The sequence below is a fragment of the Dromiciops gliroides genome, chromosome 2 (genome assembly GCF_019393635.1).
Source record: "Dromiciops gliroides isolate mDroGli1 chromosome 2, mDroGli1.pri, whole genome shotgun sequence".
Lineage (NCBI taxonomy): Eukaryota > Metazoa > Chordata > Mammalia > Microbiotheria > Microbiotheriidae > Dromiciops > Dromiciops gliroides.
Window position 1 is genome coordinate 394,784,518 of NC_057862.1, and position 19,311 is coordinate 394,803,828.

At 43.0% G+C, this 19,311-nt stretch overlaps 1 protein-coding gene across 1 annotated transcript in view; it reads left to right on the forward strand.

Annotated features, from left to right (window-relative positions):
* Positions 1 to 19,311, forward strand: part of COL27A1 (collagen type XXVII alpha 1 chain) — a 257,922-nt gene that overhangs the window by 216,948 nt on the left and 21,663 nt on the right. The window contains 8 exon segments of the mRNA XM_043989157.1: positions 6,270 to 6,326; positions 6,639 to 6,692; positions 6,938 to 6,991; positions 7,372 to 7,425; positions 12,924 to 12,977; positions 13,067 to 13,174; positions 13,866 to 13,973; positions 18,930 to 19,037. Of these exon segments, the coding sequence (XP_043845092.1) occupies positions 6,270 to 6,326; positions 6,639 to 6,692; positions 6,938 to 6,991; positions 7,372 to 7,425; positions 12,924 to 12,977; positions 13,067 to 13,174; positions 13,866 to 13,973; positions 18,930 to 19,037 (597 nt within the window).

A 19,311-nucleotide genomic window follows, 5' to 3' on the forward strand; every position in this document is an offset into this window, starting at 1 on the left:
TCTGAGTGCCAGGGAGAACCTAAAAGTATTTTATAGAGTTAGAAAAAATAATAACAAAATTCATTTGGAAGAACAAAAGGTCAAGAATATCAAGGGAACTAATGGGAAAAAAATGCACAGGACAGGGTTCTAGCCATAGCAAATCTGAAGCTCTACTATAAAGCAGTAGTCATCAAAACTATTTGGAACTGGCTAAGACGTAGAGTGGTGGATCAATGGAATAGGCTAGGCACAGGGGACACAGTAGTAAATGGCTTTAGTAATGTACTGTTTGATAAACCCAAAGACTCCAGCATCTGGGATAGGAACTCAGTATTTGACAAAAACTGCTGGGAAAACTGGAAGATAGTATGGCAGAAACTAGGCATAGACCAACATCTTACACCTTATACTAAAATAAGGTCAAAATGGGTACATGATTTAGACATAAAGGGTGATACCACAGGTAAATTAGGAGAGAAAGGAATAGTTTACCTCTCAGATCTGTGAAAAGAAGAAGAATTTATGACCAAACAAGATATGGAGAATATTATGAAATACACAATGGATTATTTTGATTACACTAAATTAAAAAGGTTTTGTACAAACTTTGCATTGCAGCCAAAATTAGAAGGGAGGCAGAAAGCTGGGAAACAATTTTTACAGACAGTGTTTCTGATAAAGGCCTCCTCATTTCTAAAATATATAGGAAACAAAATCAAATTTATAAAAATCCAAGTCATTCCCCAATTGAGAAATGGTCAAAGGATATGAACAGGCAGTTTTCAGATGAAGAAATCAAAGCTATTACCTTATAAAAAATGCTCTAAATCACAATTGATTAGAGAAATACAAATTAAAACAACTCTGAGGTACCATCTCACACCTATCTAACATGACAAAAAAGAACGAGTGCGAGTGAGATTTGGGCTTTTGTCCATTCTACAGGGTTCTGTCTCTTGTGAAAAGGAAGGACCTGTGAGATAGAGTCGGAGGTTGTCAGGGCTGGGAAGGGCCTTAGAACAGGGAATGTCAGGGCTGGGAGGGGCCTTAGGATACTTAACACTTGGCTGCAGATGTTCAAACCTCTTTCCCAAATCCTCTTATACCACTGTCCTTTTGGTCTCCTAGATTGACAACCCTTGCCTCTTCCTTAACACTAACCCCCCACAACTGTCACCAAATCTTATCAATTCCTCCTCTGCATGTCTTGCAGACATCTGTCCCCCTTCTCTCCCTTCACATGACCACCGGGCCTTGAATTCTTACTTTGCCACTAACAATGTGTGTGACTTTGCGCAAGTCACAAGGCCTTCTTTGGGCCTCCCTTTCTTCCTCTGTGAAATGAGCAAGTTGAAGCAGAGTTTTAAATCTATTGAGCTACTGTCACCATCTCTCACCTGCACTTTTGAAATGGTTTCTGTAGCGTCACTAACTTTTGAAATAGCTTCTCTTCCCTGCTCCCAGTCTCACCCTTCTGCAATTCATTCTTCACATGATTGCCCAAATCATCACTCCTCTGCTCAAAAATCTTCAATAGCTCCCTATCTCCCCTAGATAAGACTCAGACTTCTCAGCTTGGCAGGTCAGGCCCTTCACAGTGTGGCTCCAGCCTGCCTTTCCACATTTATTTCACATGACTCCCTTTAACAAACTCTGAATTCCAGCCAGACTGGACTGCTTGCATTCCCTGACCTCGGCATTCCTGGATGCCTGGATGCCTTTGCTTCCTTTGTCTGCTTTGGGGCTCAGATCTGGTGCCACTTTCTTGGTGGGGCCTTTTCTCATCTCCCTGGTTCTGAGTGCTCCTTCCTTCCTCCTCTAGCCCCTCATCCACTGTCTGTTGACACAATGTCAGTTCCTCTAAGGCAGAGGCTGCTTTTTTTGTTCATGAGCCCTCAGTGCTTGGCAGTGCGGGACCTCAGCCCATTTTGTTTCACTGCTAGACCAGAGCTCTCAGGGTTGAATCTCCCTGTGCCAATGAAGGTGAGCAGCTGCCGCTCCGGGATTGCTGCCATTAGAGAGATTCCCAGGTCAGTGAGAGAGGTTAAGTGACTTGTCCAGCTGGACAGCCAGTAGTCAAAAGGAGGTGAGACTTGAGGTTAGTTATTCCTGACTTCAGGGCTCACTTTTATCCAATAAAGACACTGCCTCTTTTGAACACAGTAGGCACATAATAAATGTTTGTTGAAATGTTGCTGAGTAAAATGTTAGAGCTGGAACAGAACTTAAAACATAAAAGGCTTGAACTAGCATGGACTTATTAGAGACCTCCTAAAGCAACCTCCTAATTTTATAAATGAGGAAATTAGGGTTAGAGAGACACTGTGGTCTAGTGGCTAGAGTCAGGAAGACCTTGATTCAAATCCACTGCATATACTTACTGTGTGACCCTGGACAAGTCATTAACTGCTCTGTGCCTCAGTTTCCTCATCTGTAAAAAAACACATGAGGTGGTAGACTTGATGGCCTCTAAAGTCTCTTCTGGCTCTAAAGCTGTAATCCTATGAAATGACTTGCCCAATGTCATGCAGCTCATCAGCATCCACCATTTCCTGCCCCTACCTTCTCCTCCAAAGAGTCTCTTCCTCTCCTTTCTGTTCCTTCTCCCAAGGCTATTTGCTTTCCATATCCAACCTGACCATGGCAAGTCACTGCAGCTCAGATAATTACTACTTTGCAACATCTCTCTTTCAGGGGCAAAGAGCCCTCTTTTTTTTTTTTTAATTTTTAAATTAATAAAGTATTTTATTTTTTTCCGTTACATGTAAAGATAGTTCTCAACCTTTGTTTATACAAGCTTTACAATTTTAGATTTTTCTCCCTCCCTCCCCTCCCTCCCCCCTCCCCTAGACAGCAGGTAATCTGATATAGGTTTTATATATATATACACACATAATAACATTAATCCTATTTCTGTATTAGTCATGTTATAAGAGAAAAAATCAGAGCAATGATGGAAAACCTCAAAATAGAAAAAAACAACAGCATCAAAAACAAAAGAAATAGTATGGTTCATTCAGCATCTATACTCCACAGTTCTTTTTTTTTTTCTTGGATTTGGAGATCCTCTTCCATCACGAGTTCCCTGGAACTCTTCTGTGCCATTGCATTGGTGAGAAGAATATAGTCCATCACAGTAGATCAACACTCAATGTTGATGTTACTGTGTACAATGTTCTTCTAGTTCTGCTCATCTCACTCATCATCAGCTAAAGAGCCCTCTTTTCTTTATTCTTATCCCCTCTTTATCTCATGACCCCACCCTCCAGCCTTGGCTATTCTCGGCCTGCTGAGGGCCACAGGGCGATGTTGCCAGGAACTCTGGAGAATCTGGGCCAGAATAGGCCTTGGGGAGTGAAGTGAAGTGACAGGGGAGACATTCTTGTCTGCATATTCCACAGTGCTTTTAGAGCCACAAATGCATTCCTCCTCCTTACAATGTAGGGAAGGACAGGTGGTATGGCCAATGGGGAAGCTGAGGTCCGAAGTACGTAAGGGAAACCAGAGAGTCTTTGGATGAAGCTCCAGTCTTCTTCCTCACTGTCCAGCACTGATTTCTCTATAGAGTTCTTCCCTCCCCAGGCTTGGGTTTTTTCCTCTTTGGGGGCTTATTGTTGGCAGATAGGAATCTAAGGGTGAGGCCTGTGTGTGGGAAGAGACTGATAATTCTCCCATTGGCAGGAGAGGGAGTGAGGGCTGGCTGCAGGCTGCTTCTGTTATCCCATAGGGTGGGAATCCCCAAGAGAGGCTAATAGACTCAGACACCCGCACTTTGGCAGCTGCCCTTACTAGCCAGATGGGAACCTTTAAAAAAAAATATATATATATATATATATATATGTATATATAAACTGGTGTATCTCACCATAGGCTGCAGGCCAACAGCAACAAGTCTGCCTGATCCCTATTACATTTTTTTCATTTTGATCTAAGTGTGTTTCCCCTTCAGCTGACTCTTCTCAACTGATTTGGATGCTAGGGAAATGGGAGGGGATTGGGTAGCCTACAATAATGTGGTAGCTTGGTGGAATTTGACCCCTGGAGGAAGCATGGAGACCTTTATTGCCCAGCAGGGTGCTCACCTCCACACCATGAGATAAGTAAGCCCTTAGATCCCAAATGGTGCCCTGGTCTCATAGTAGGAAGTGCTGCTTCCTTTGAGTAGCCTGGTGTCCCAGTCAACCACAAAGCAAACTCAAGACTGGCGTTGGGGAAGTAGAACTGTGGGACTTAAACTCTCTCGGCCCAAGACTATCAACAGCCAAGGTCAAAAGCAGAATAGTTCAATGGACTTGAGCAGGAGAGGAAGCTGCCTCAAGAACCCCAGAGGCATGAGACTTCTGGAAATTAAACAGACATTCAACTCAACAAGCATTTCCTAAGCACCTACTATGTGCAAGGTACTGTGCTAGGTGCTGGGGGTACCTTCACTCAAGGAACTTACATTCTACTGCAGGGATTCTTAACCACTTTGACTCCCTTGTCAGTGTGGGGAGGCCCATGGACCCCATCTCAGAAGAATGATTCCAAATGCATAAAATAAAATAAATAGGCTTACAAAAGAAGCCCAGGAATCAAATTTTTTTTAAAAAATGAGTTCATGGACCCCAAGTTAAGAACTCCTGTTCTAATGGAAAGACCGCCCCCAGAAAGACTTCCAGCCTTAGAATAGGACAGAAGGCCAGAGTTCTCATGGCCTGCAAGGACAGATTTAGAGTTGAAAGGGACCTGAGAGGTCATTGAGTCCAACCCCTTCATTTTACAGATAAGGAAACTGAGGCACAGGGAGAGTAAGTGACTTGCCCAGAATCATACAGCTAGTAACTAGAGCTGTGCTGGAGTCAATGGAATTGCCAATCTGAGAGTTCAGATCTTTCTAGACAGAAAGAGCATTGGACTGGGAGTCAGTCAGCAATCTAGATCAGTGCTTTTGTACCTAGTAGGTACTCAGTGATGATTCGTTTATTTTAATTAAATTAGGAGAGGTGGGTTCGAGTTTTAGCTCTGCCACTAACAAAATATATATGATTCTGGAAAATCTATTTCCTCTCTAATGTTCCTTTTCTGTGAAATGAAAGGGTTGGACTAGATCAGCTGTTTTCAAAATGTGTCCTGGGGACCCCTGGAGGTCCCCAAGGCCTTTCCAGAGGGCCTTCCAGATCAGAACTATTTTCTTAATAATACTAAGAGGTTCTAATTTCTAATGTAGTAAATATTTTTTTTTTTGGTAAGGCAGTTGGGGTTAAGTGTCTTGCCCAGGGTCACACAGCTAGTAAGTGTCAAGTGTCTGAGGCTAGATTTGAACTCAGGTCCTCCTGAATCCAGGGCCAGCGCTCTATCCACTGCACCACCTAGCTGCCCCTAATGTAGTAAATATTAATAGATATAATTCATATAACAAAAGATTTTTAGGGGATTCCCCAATAACTTTGAAGGGATCTTGAGACAAAAAAGCTTGAAAACCGCTAAACTAAATAATTTCAGGAATCCTTAATAGCTTTCACGTTGTGTGACCCTGGACCAGAGCAGCCTTAAGACAGGCACAAGTTTTGAGAAAACTGAAGCCAGTAGCTGTCCATAATGGCCATGATGCTCTGCCATTTAGCAGACCTAGAAACCTGAGAGGGGTTGAGGATCAGGGGGCCTGGAGCACAGACATCCAGTATATGATCCAGGCCAATAGAATCTCAGGCAATTAGTTTAATTTGACAAATGTTGATCAACAGTCACTAGAAGGAGTAGGTATGTCAACTGGGTCAGTTGATGCAAGGATTTTCTAATATTTTTGGTAATTTTACTATAATTTAGTATCATCTCTCCTATCTGTGCAAATGCATTTTGAACACAAGCATTACAAGCAGATACTATCATTTTACTTGGAAATACAAATTTTAGCCTTCTATCCAGTATGAGAAAATCCACTGGGTCAGATGACACAGCTTGATCTTTTGAGCTGTTCATAGATTCTGGCTTTTCTAGTTGAAGTGTCTACTATGTTCAGGGTGACTTTGAGACCCTCCAGATTTGATTACCCTACTTTTCCCTATTATCCTTTATCTGCTTGGGCTCCCTTTGTCTCCCCAGAGCAGCAGGAGAGACCTGTTCCCATACCACAGGGACCCCTATGTGGAGGCCTGCCTCCAGGCATGGTTCCCTCCCCCACAGAGCTGTACCCATCTTTGGGGCCCCAGGTGTCTTCCGTGCAGCCAGTTTTCAGATGGCAAAGCCCATGGCTTCCTGATGGCTCTGTGAGAAGTACTTCCTAATGCCTGGCTCTTTGTCCACAGGGAGAACAAGGTGATGATGGGAAAACTGAGGGCCCTCCGGGGCCTCCTGGAGATCAGGTAAGTCCCTCCACTCCCTTTCCCCATCTCCCCTGGAATCAACTTCCCCAGGGCAGATGTGGTAGAGGCGGGAGAGTTAGCTGTCTTAGACTGAATAAGACCTGACCCCACTGGCCAGATTTTTACTCCTTTTTCCACGGAAGTTACAGCAAGTGCAACTGTGGCCACGGTGCCCATGGAAGGACAGGGAAAGTTGTTGTACTTGAGGTTGGGGGTAGCCATGGATCCAGACCTGCCTGCCTACCCTTTGCTAAGTTCAGTCATCCCCTAATCAACAGTGACCATTCAATGTCTGTTGCTTGTGACCTTCAGGGTCCAGTGGGTGATCGTGGAGACCGAGGGGAGCCTGGAGATCCTGGATACCGGGTAAGTATCAGTGGTGCCAGACCTTGTGCAAAGGCCATGATTTGGGTGGGGGGAGAAGGCTGGAAAGGCGCCTCCTCTCTAGCCAAAGACTGTCTCCCCTACCCACTAGTCAGCAGCAAAACATGGGATGGGGAGCACATCAAAGGGGAAATAGCCCAACAGGGCTGGCCAAAAAGCCAACCTGTGCCAGTCAGGACAAAAGAGAACCCAGTATACCCATTCTCCTCTGCACACCTGCATTTCAGGGCCAAGAGGGTCTTGAAGGAAGCAGAGGAAAAGCCGGCCAGCAAGGCTTACCGGTAAGCGAAGCGCTCCGCCTGCTTTCTTCTCTCAAGTCACACCCGTGCATTCAAATGTTCAAGACCCTTTATGTCTTGAAGCAACCTCTCCATAGCTTCTCCTCTTCAAAGCTTTAGAGACGGCATTCTAGAATTCTAGACTCATGGACTTTCGGCATTGGGACCTGGCAAGGGAGGGACAGGGGATGATACCACCCAAGGCATGCACACCATTGCTTTCCAGTGATCTCCACAGATGGCCCCCTGCCCTAGCCTACTCCCTGGACAGGGACTTCAGGGAGTTCTCTGACCATCTGCCCTACCACAGAACTATTCCCCTCTGCAACCCTCTGAGGAAAAAATTCCAGATCAAATTTTCTTTGTTTTGTCTTGGTTTCCAGGGACATCCTGGACCCCGGGGACGACCAGGACCCAAAGGATCAAAGGGTGAAGAGGTGAGTCTTCCTATCTTTCCCCAAGGCCAGTGTCACCCCTTACCCTGATCCTAAAACAAGATGAATCATAAAATGTTAGAGGGCCCTTGGATCCTAGAATTCTAGAACCTAGAATGTTAGCTTGGAATTAGAAGGGACCTTAGAAAGATAAAATAGCCAAGGTAGAGGATCATTAGAATATAGAATATTATCCCTTTAGAGAATCTCAGAACGTGGAATCCTAGAACATATAGTAGAGAAGGAAACTACTGTGGGTAGCAACAAGAAAGCAAAGTGGGTGTCTGATGAGGATCTACAATTAGGTGAGGAAAGAAGGAAAGGAAAAGGAGAAAGGGAAAAATATGCACAACTGAATGCAGAATTCCAGAAAATAGCAAGGAGAGATAATAAGGTTTTCTTAAATGAGCCATGCAAAGAAATAGAAGAAAACAATGAATGGAAAAGGCAAGAGATCTCTTTAAGAGAATTAGAGAGGGGGCAGCTAGATGGCGCAGTGGTTAAAGTGCTGGCCCTGGATTCAGGAGTACCTGAGTTCAAATCCAGCCTCAGACACTTAACACTTACTAGCTGTGTGACCCTGGGCAAGTCACTTAACCCCAATTGCCTCACTAAAAACAAAAACAAAAACAAAAAAGAGAATTAGAGAAATCAAGGGAACAATTCATGCAAAAATGGGCATGATCAAAGACAAAAATGGTAGAGGCTTAACAGAAGTAGAAGAGATTAAGAAGAGGTGGCAAGAATACACAGAACTACTGTATAAGAAAGATCTAACATCACTGATAACTACTAAGTGAGATGGTGTCGTTACTGATCTAGAGCCAGACATCCTGGAGAATGAAGTCAAGTGGGCCTTAGGAACTATTGTGAAGAACAGGGCTAGTGAAAGTGATGGAATTGTAGCTGAGTTATTTAAAATCCTAAAAGATGATGCTGTTAAAGTGTTGCACTCAATATACCAGCAAATTTGGAAAACTCAACAGTGGTCACTGGTTTGGAAAAGATCAGTTTACATCCCAACACTAAAGAAGGGCAATGCCAAGGAATGTTCAAATTACCCAACAATTGCATTCATTCCACAGGCCAGCAAGGGTATGCCTAATATTCCGCAAGCTAGGCTTCAGCAATATGTGAACTGAGAATTACCAAAAGAGCCAGCTACTATTTTTTTTTTTTGCGTGGGGCAATGAGGGTTAAGTGACTTGCCCAGGGTCACACAGCTAGTAAGTGTCTGAGGTCAGATTTGACCTCAGGTCCTCCTGAATCCAGGGTCAGTGCCTTTTTCTCTGCACCACCTAGCTGCCCCCAGAGCCAGCTACTTTTCAAAGAAGCAGACAATTGTTGGCAATTGCCAACATTCACTGGATTATGGAGAAAGCAAGGGAGTTCCAGAAAAGTATCTACTTCTGCTTCATTAACTACACTAAAGCCTTTGCCTTTGGATCACAACAAAATGTGGCAAGTCCTCAAAGAGATGGGAGTACCAGATCATCTTGCTTATCTCCTGAGAAAACTTGTATATGGGTCAAAAAGCAATAGTTATAATGGAACGTGGAACAATTGGTTGGTTTAAGATTTAAAAAGGACTATGACAAGGCTATATATCGTCACCTTGTTTATTTAACTTATATGCAGAGGACATCATGGGAAATGCCAGGCTGGATGAATCAAAAGCTGGAATTAAGGTTGCTGGGAGAAATATCAACAATCCCAGATATGCAGATGATACTGCTCTGATGGCAGAAAGTGAAGAATTAAGAAGCCTCTTGATGAGGGTGAAAGACAAGAGTATAAAAGCTGACTTGAAGCTTAACATCAATTAAAAAAGATCTTGGCAACTGGTCCCATCACTTCCTGGCAAACAGAGGGAGGAGAAATGGAAGCAGTGTCATTTTATCTTCTTGGACTCAAAGATCACTGCAGATGGTGGCTGTAACCATGAAATTAAAAGACGCTTGCTCCTTGAAAGGAAGCAATGCCAAATCTGGACAGCATACTAAAAAGCAGAGACATCATCTTGCCAACATAGGTATGGTCTCTCCAATAGCAGTGTATGGCTGTAAGAGTTGGACCATAAGGAAAGTTGAGTGCTGCAGAATTGACGCTTTTCAAATTGTGATGCTGGAGAAGACTTTTGAGAGTCTATTGGACAGCAAGGAGATCAAACCAGTCAACACTTAAAGAAATTAATTCAGACCATTCACTGGAAGATCAAATACTGAAGCTGAAGTTGAAATACTTTGGCCATATAATGAGAAGACAGAACCCATTAGAAAAGACCCTGATACTGGGAAAAATTGAAGGCAAAAAAGGACAAGAGGATGTCAGAGGCTGAGATGGAAGCAATGAATCTGAGCTTGGACAGATTTCGAGAGATAGTAGAAGATAGAAGGGGCTGGTATGCTATGGCCATGGGGTCACAAAGAGACAGGCATGACTGAAGGACTGAACAAGTGTGTGTAGATATCAATTAGTCCAAATCCCCTTATTTGGCAAATGATGAAGCTTAAGCCCAGGGAAAAAGGACTTGCTCAGAATCACACACAAAGCTAGGAGCAGAGCTGGGACTAGATTAGGTCTCCTGACTCCCAGGCCAGTGCTCTTTGCTGCCTGCTCACCCTATATCACCTTCTCTGGATTTCCTGGATCTGGGGAGAGAGATGATGAGCATCAGCCAGACTCCTCACCTGTCTTAATCAGACCATACAGCTGAGCCTCAGCTAGCTCTTCAGTCATTAGGAGCTCCTGGACAGCACAGCAGAACTGTTGGTTCACCTTCACAGGCCTGAGTGAAAGCAGGGAAAAAGAAGACAGGGAGAAGAAAAGGGAGGAGGTGAAGTAAAAGGGGGAATGAGGCAAGTAGAGAAAGAGAAGGAAAGATAAAGAGGAATACGAATCGAAATGGGGAAAGAAAGAGGAGAAGACCTGGAGATGATGAAAATGGGAAGAATCCATCAGTTAATCAGTCAAGTATTTCTGAAGGTCCACTGTGTGCCTGGCACACAGTGTGAGATGCTGAAGCCGGGGTGGGGGTGGGGGTGGGGCGTAGCAGGACAAAGAATGCAACAATATATCCTTGCTAGAAGCGTGCATTCTAATGAAGGTGAGAACAAGTGCATACATATATGTGTGGATGGATGGATGGATGGATGGATGGATAGATGTGTATTCTGTATGTATATGTATATGTATACATATACTTATATATATATATACATATACATACATACACACACACACACACACACACACACACATATAAATTGACCAAATGCATATATATTGCAAACACAAGTACATGAAAGAGCTAAAGACCGAGGAGTCTGGGAAGGAGGGTGCTGGCAACTGAGGGGAATCAAAAAAAGCCTCAGGCAGAAGATGGTGCCTGAAGACACATCTGACGCTAGGGGACCCTCTGTGGCTCCCAGGGTGCTGGACCATTCCCTAGACCATCCTCCCTTTCTCTCAACTGACTTTGGATCTTGCCACTTTCTCCCTTGAAATCCACAGCTGTGGTCCCTTGCTCTTGAGGAATTGGGCTCAGCCCAAAAGCCTTTCTCTGATGCCATCTCCTGGTCATGAAGCTCCTCTCTCTGGCCCTCCCCAAATTATTCCAGTTGCTGCCAAAATTAATCATTTATTAAGCACCTACTGTGTACCAGGTGCCTAGGCATAGAGGAGGTGCTGCTGGGAATTTCCTGTCCCAGAGGGTCCCAGGGGGCTCTCAGGTCCTCCATGTTTGTTGGGATCTCCCAACCCACTCTGTATCCTACAGGTGGAATTTCTATCTGTGGCTTTGGGGCTCTTTCTGCTTATGGAATCTGTAAGGCAAGCTTTGGTCCCTCAGGTATAGGCCAATAGCAAGAAGAAGATCCCACCGTCCAAGTGAGCCACATGGTTCTTGGGAGTATAAAGGTGGGACTGGCCAAGGCACAGGGTTCTTTGTGATTGAATTGTTGTGAGACAAGTACTTCAGCCCTTGTTAAATGCTATAAGAATGTGAGATTATTCTGGGAGACAGAAGAAGAGTTGTAGAAAGAGGACTGGGCTTAAAGTAAGTCAGTTCAAATCCCTGTTCTTAGACTTGACCTACGTGCTCTTGGACAAGTTGCCTCCCTTCTATGGGCCTCAGTTTCCTCATTAGTAAAATAAAGGGGTTGGACTAAATAATCGCTGAAATTCCTTCCTCTGAGTCTTCTGAGCCCATGTTGAGTCAGCTGCCTTAATTTGTACTGACTTTCTGCTTTTTAGAGCACTGTCCCATCCAAGATCTCATGTTACTGTTATTGATGATAATAATAACAATAATAGTTAGCAATTACATCATACTTTAAGGTCAACAAAGTGCTTCAGATAGGTTAGCTTATTTGAACGCAGAATTGGAACTCGGGTCTTCTGGACTCCCAAGCCCAGGGCTCTATCCACTCTGCCATGGGACTGCCTTAATAAAATGAAGGGATTATGTGAGACAATCTCTCATCTACAATCCTGTGAGCCATAAACGACCCTTAGGAGACAGGGATGGTGACCGTTATTTATCCTCATTTTATCAGAAGCAACACAGAGGCTCAGGGTAGGATTATTGATTTTATCTAATCCACGCACCATGTATGCAGCAGAAAGAATGCTTGCGGTCATAGGCCATGAGATCGAATCCCAGCGTTGTTGCTAACTACCTGAAAGACCTTGAACAAATCCCTTACCTGCTCTGAGCCTCAGTTCCCTTGTCTGTAAGATTGAGGAGGCTGGACCCAGTGGCCTTTGTGGTTCCTTCCTGCTCCAGATCCTATGATGGTAAGGATTAATGGCAGAGTCAGAAGGTTTCCCTAGATCTCACTCTGGGTCTCACTAGTGTTTCTGCCATGGGCAGTGTAAAGGCATTTCATGGTCAATGGAACAAGGAGACATATACAATCATTGATAACAAATACATCCATACTTCAAGGAAATATGGTTTCTTAGGTAGGGGTAATCCCTGTACCAACACAGATCACAGCCCCTCTGTGACTTAGGAGATAGCTGTCAGGGGAAGATATGGCTGAAAAAGTCATCACCCAGAGCAAGACTGGTTCTCATATGACAGGTGGATATACAGCCTGTCCCTGAGCCCATCCTCAAAACCTTTGCAGCGTTGTTGTTGTTGTTCTTTTTCTTGTTCAGTGATTTCAATCGTGTCTGACTCTTTGTGACCCCATTTTTTGGACAAAGATAATAGAGTAGTTTCCCATTTCCTTTTCCAGCTCATTTTACAGATGAGGAAACTGAGGCAATCAAGGTTGAGTGACTTGCCCAGGGTCACACAGCTAGTAAACATCTGAAGTAGGATTTGAACTCAGGTCTTCCCGACTCCAGGCCCAGGACTCTATCTGCTGCTCTACCTAGCTGCCATTTTCGATCTGCTTACATCCTGAGCACAAGGGGAGGCTGATCCTCTTTTGGGGCTCCTTCCCCAGGCAGCCCCGTGGCTCAGGTCTGAACTAATTTTCTTGGCTTTTCAGGGTCAGAAAGGGAAACAAGGAAAGCGTGGAGAAGCTGGCAGCCGAGGAATGCAGGTGAGTGACCTGAGGGCATCCCTCTCATTTTGGTGCCTCCCCCAACCTGGGATCTTTCCCTAACTCACCTAGTCTCTTTGGGTCTCCAGGGTCTGGTGGGACAGCCAGGGCCTCGAGGTGTGGTGGGAAGACAAGGCCAAGAAGGACCCCCTGGTCAGGATGGAGTTCCCGGGAAGGATGGCCGAGCTGGACAGCAGGTAAGCAGAGTGGCTAGGACTTTAAGTGTGGGTTATCTCCACCTTATCCACCTGGGGAGAAGACCTGAGAAATAGAAGCAAAGAGCTGGGAGAAACCCTAGAATCTAAAATGCCAAAGGCTGAATGAACCTTAAAACATAGAATGTCAATGATTGAAGGAGCCCGAGACCAGAGAATGTGAGAGCTGGGAGGGACCTTAGAGAAGAGAATGCTGGCTTGAGTTGAATGGAATCAAAGTGAGTTCTATTCAGCTGGCCAACATGCATCTATTAATCACCTACTATGTGCCAGCCACTGTTATGGGATATACATACAGAGAATAAAATAACCCCTACTCATAAGGAATAGGGTTTAAATTCAGTTAAAGTCTCCACACTCATTCATTCATTCATTCATTCATTCATTCATTCATTCATTCATTCTCTCCCCCCCTCACACACACACACACACACACACACACACACACACACACACACACACTCCCAACACACCCCACCCCACCTCAATTCCACAACCTCTTTCAGCTACCTATTCTAATACCTCCCAGACTGGCAGTTTCTTCTTGGGTATGACATCCATTCCTCATTTCACAGCTCAAGTCCATGCAGTGTTTCCAGACCCCCATGCTTCCATAGTTCCCTGGACACATGTGCCTTTAGGAACTAACCCAACTCTGTCTCATGCCATTTAGGGGGAACAGGGAGATGATGGAGAAGTCGGACCCATTGGCCCAGCAGGCAGGAGAGGAAATCCAGGTGTAGCTGGTTTGCCTGGAGCTCAGGGACCCCCAGGATTCAAGGTGAGTATGTTTCCATTCTACCTCCTGTCTTAGGCAGGATAATGTTGTGTGGCACATCTAGGAATTCTTTCTTAGAGTTATACCTTGGGGAAGGTATCTGATGGTGACCCAGAATCATAGGTCACAGATGTAGATCTGGAAAAGACTTGAAGAGGGCATGTAATTCGACTCCCTTATTTTAAATATGAAGAAATTGAAGCCCAGAGAGACTAGATATCTGGCTTGTCCATGGTCACACAGCTAATAAATGACAAAGGCAGAATTTGAACCCAAGTCCTTTGATTTTCAAATCCAGGATTCTTTTCACTATTCCAGGATACTATATGGATTTCTAGTCTTTCTTCAGAATTCTTGTCTCCAACCTCCTAAAATATCCCAGATTAGGTTCAAACAACAACAACACTATAAATCACATAGGATTCGAGATAGAAAAATTCCAATCTACCTGGCCTCTTCAAATACTCACTTCAGTGTTGAGTTGAACATTGCTGCCCCCTGCTGATTAAATATAGACAAGTGTGTATCTTCCATTGGAACTCTTCCTATAGACTAGGTATTCAGTTTCATAGACTTTATGATTTAGAATTGGAAGGAACTGAAGAGATCATCTGATCTAAGCTATCATTTTACATGTGAGGAAAATAAAGGCCAGAGAAATAAAGTGACATACTCATGGTCTCACGAGTAATAAGTGGAGGAGCTGAAATTCATAGATTCATAGAATGGTAAGAACTAGAAGGGTTTTTAGGATAAGCCAATCCATGATGTGCCTATTTCTGTTTATTAGGGACTTCGAACTGTTTTTCAAATTACTATTAACAATTTCCTCCTTCAAGAACTGTCTGTTCATATCCTCGGAATAGTCAATCCAATAATTCAACAAACATTTATGAAGAGCCTACAAATTTAATTTTAAAAAATTATAAATATTTTAAATATAATTTTAATACTTTTTTATTAAATATAAGATAATTTGAGGAGGGAGAAAGAACACTAACAACTAGGAAGGAAGTTCCAGAAAGGCTTCATGGAAGAGATGTCATTGAAGTTGAGCCTTGAAAGAAGATGAGGATTATAATAGGTGGAGGTGAGGAAGGGGTGACATTGGGGAATGACAGGTTTGGAGGCAAAGAGATGGGAGAGCCATTAGGGTAAGACTATTACTCATCTAAATTTGTATCCATTTCTTATAGACTCTAGATGTCAGATTTCTATCAGAAATATTTACTGTAAATCTTTTTCCCTAGCCTGTTTCCTTTTATTTTATTTTATTTTGGATACATCACTATTTGTTGCACAAAACTCGTCTATTTTGTCTTCAATCGTACCTTCCATTTGTTAAATGAATAATTTCTCTCCACTCTTTCCTTTTCCCCTCTTCTTCAGAAGTGAGATCAATATGGTTTTCTTTTTTCTTCCAATTTTTAATTTTTTTATAAAAGCCCTCTCCTAAAGCTCTCTTCTGATGAGCCATGGGAACAACCCCAAGCTCTTCAAGACTGTGCCAGCAGAGCACAAATTCTGGCAGAACACACTGAGCTGGAAAGACTTGGTGCTTCCCTTGGGCTGGAAGAGTGATTGATTGTGTGGTTGTGGCCAGGGATCGTCCTGGAAAAGCTCAGGGAGCTCATTCCAGAGGGTTGGGCACCAGGCAAGGAACTTCTTCAACCAGCACACCCCATCCAAGACGGTCTAATTCATAGATAAGTTTGAATCTGCATTGGTGAGAGGAGTATCCACAAGGATGAAATCACTGTCCCTACTGAAATATTACAGTTGATATATTTAGATTCACCATCTAGTTTGAATGTATTGAGGGGCAACATGAAGTGTGAATCTAAACTAATTTTTTTTTTACCATATTGCTATCCTATTTCCCCAATAAGTTTTAATGAGGAATCTTTTTGATCCCAATGTATTGTAATCTTTTCATATCTTTAATCTTTAAATATAGTATTATCTATAGGAAAGAAGGAAGGAAAGTAGTGTTTATTAAGTCCATCCTTTCTGCCAGGAATTGGGTTAAGTGCTTTACACATACTATCTCATTAGTATGTGTGTTATATGATATGCATGATATATCAGCATGTTATATATATATACCATATATGATATATCATTTTATATGGGATATGTATATGTGTATATATGATATAATCTATATATAATATTTCACTGCATATAGTATATATAAACAATGAGATGTGTGATATAATAATGGTGTAATCTGATATGTTATAATATATCATATTTATACATAATATATCACATTTTTGCATATAGTACATATATAAATAATGAGATATACATGAGACATCATATATCATATATTAGGATATATGGTATATTATAATATATCAGGGGGCAGCTAGATGGCGCAGTGGATAAAGCACCAGCCCTGGATTCAGGAGGACCTGAGTTCAAATATGACCTCAAACACTTGACACTTGCTAGCTGTGTGACCCTGGGCAAGTCACTTGACCCCCATTGCTCCACGCAAAAAAAAAAAAAAGGAACCCAAAACTATAAATAAAAATGTTTATTATTAAAAAAATATTATAATATATCTCATATATGACATCTCATTTATATCTCATTGTTTACGATATATAATATCTCATCTATATCTCATTATTTATATATATGTACTATATACAATGAAATATTTGTTTTTATATATACATACATATAGACACACACATGTTACACACATACTATACATACATATACATATATGTGTATTGTGTACATATATGTGTATGTGTATATATATCCTTCTGTAAGCCTTCCTCATTTCCTTGTCTCTTCTCCCTCCCTTCCTGCTCCTACTGCCTTCCCTCCCAAGGCCTCCCATTTACGTTTTATCACATATTTGTTTATTGTCTCCCCCATCAGTTCCTGAGGGCAGGGATCATGTTTTTATCTTTTTTTTCTCCAGTAGTAGCAGAATGCCTGGTACATAGTAAGCACATAATAAATGCTGATGGATTGATTGATTAAATTATTGATTTCACTAGACTTGACCAGTGTATATTGCATCTCCTGGTGAGGTCCTTCCTCTAACAATTCAATTCTGTGCCTTTATGCAGTTTAGAGTCCTAAAGTGCTACCTAAGATGCTGAGAAATTAAGTGACCTGCCCAGGGTCACACAGCTGGTATATGTCAGAGCCAGGACTTGAACTCTTCCTGACTCCCAAGGCTAGCTCTTTATCAGCTATGCCCAGGTGCTGTGTAGGTCTTGTATGTTTTGTTCTTATTCTGAATTTTCTATTCTATCCCACTGATCTCTGTTTCAGATTTTCTTTTAATCTAGTCTCCTATAGTTTTAATAAATTCTGTTTTATAGTATATTTTCAAATCTACCCTTCCACTCTTCTACCTTTACTTTATAGAGGTGAAAACTAAGGTCATCCAGCTAGTACAGAATCAGAACTTGAGTGTCCTGAATTGGTTCCCATGTTCTTTCTGACACGCCACACTACTGCCCATTAAAAATAAATAAATAACATTTACTGAGCCTCAACTCTGCTTCACGGTCCTTGGTAGGGAAGGAGAACATGAAGACACTCTTCCTGCCCTTCTGGAATGAGTAGTCCAGTTTGGGAGACAGAACCTATACAAAAACACAAATAACAATATAATAACCAAAGAAATGTCTGTACCAGGCTTCAAATGAGTGGCAGCAAGGTCAAGGGATGCTTCTCAGAAGCGGTGGGACCTGAGCTGGGACCAGGAGGATGGATAGGGTTCAGATATGTAGAAAGAAAAAAGGTCGAGTATTGCCAGTAAGGAGATGGCATGAGCAAAGATGAGGTGGTGGTAGAAATGTACAAGGGGATAGGCGGGGTAGATGAATGGGAAACAGGGAGAGATATTAACAGGGATGAATCTTACTGGAGTCATAGCCTTGACAAATGAATACTGGGAGACATGGCTAGAAATGCAGATTAGAGCAGGACTGTGTAAGGTCTTAAAGACCAGGCTGGGGAATTTTTATTCTTATGTCCCTTAGCCTTATCCCTAATCCCTGCTGGCCCATCCCTCCCCTATCTGGTAGGGCTGATGTTCCCTGAAGGGGAAGGAGCCCTGCCTGGATCGGCTTAGGTGAAGGACAGCATCTCTTTACCTCAGTATCCCCATCTGTAAAATGAGGAGATTGGATCCCATGGTCTCTAATATGTCTAGTTCTGTCATTCTAGCTTCTAAGGCTCCTTTCAGTTCTGACGTTCTCTGTTTTAAAAATCCCTACCCATATTGAATCCTATGATCTTGACTAATATGGAAATGTTCCACGTGATTACATATCTATAACCTATATCACATTGCTTACTGTCTTAGAGAGGAGGGACAGGAGGGAGGGAGAAAATTTTGGAACTCAAAAATATTATTAAAAAAGAATGGTAAAAATTGTCTTTACATGTAATTGTGGAAAATATCATTTATGAAATCCTATGATCTTTTGAGCCACATGGACATAAGGTTGCTGATACTTCCCCTCTGGGTAAGGGCACTTTTGGGCAGGTAGGTGGCGTGGTGAATAGGACACTGACCCTGACATTGGGAGGACTCAAGTTCAAATCTCACTTCAAACATTTACTAGCTATGTGACCCTGGGCAAGTCTCAACGTCAACTGCCTTAAACATTCGGGGCCATCTCCAGTTAACCTGATGTGTATCTTGCCACTGGACCCAGACGGCTCTGGAGGAGAGAGTGAAGTTAGTTGGTGAACTTGCACAGCCCTCCCTCACTGAAATCCAGTTCAGTGCAACTCATGACATCACCCCAATGTCATGGTCCTCTTGGAGAATGAAGGACAAACAACAACAAGGGCACTTCTGGTGACAAAGAATACCAGAAAGTGTTCATTGGACAAGATGAGAACATGTTTGGTCCCTTGGGCTACCTATATCTTCCTGCACTAGGCTGCCTTTTAACATGTGTGTATTTCTTTAAGGGTGAAAGTGGGTTGCCTGGACAGCTGGGCCCTACCGGCAAGCGAGGGACAGAGGGCGGAATGGGGCTCCCTGGGAGCCAAGGGGAGCTGGGATCCAAAGGCCAGCCGGTGAGTGACCGTGGAATGACTCCTACACATTCCCTCACTGATTTAATGTAAGACCCTATTCCTCTCATCCTTTACCCTCTGGGAGAGAGCATAGCTGGGCCTTGGAAAGTCAGCCTGACCCAGGTTAATCAAGGTTGCTTTGGAGAAGACGTACTGCCCTGTCCTGGTGGAAGAGGAGCAAGGGTTAGGGGAAGAAACAGAAAACAAGTCGGGATTTTTCAAACTGCTATTGTCAGCAAGGGAAGAAACGTTAGATCCGGAGCTGAGTGACCTG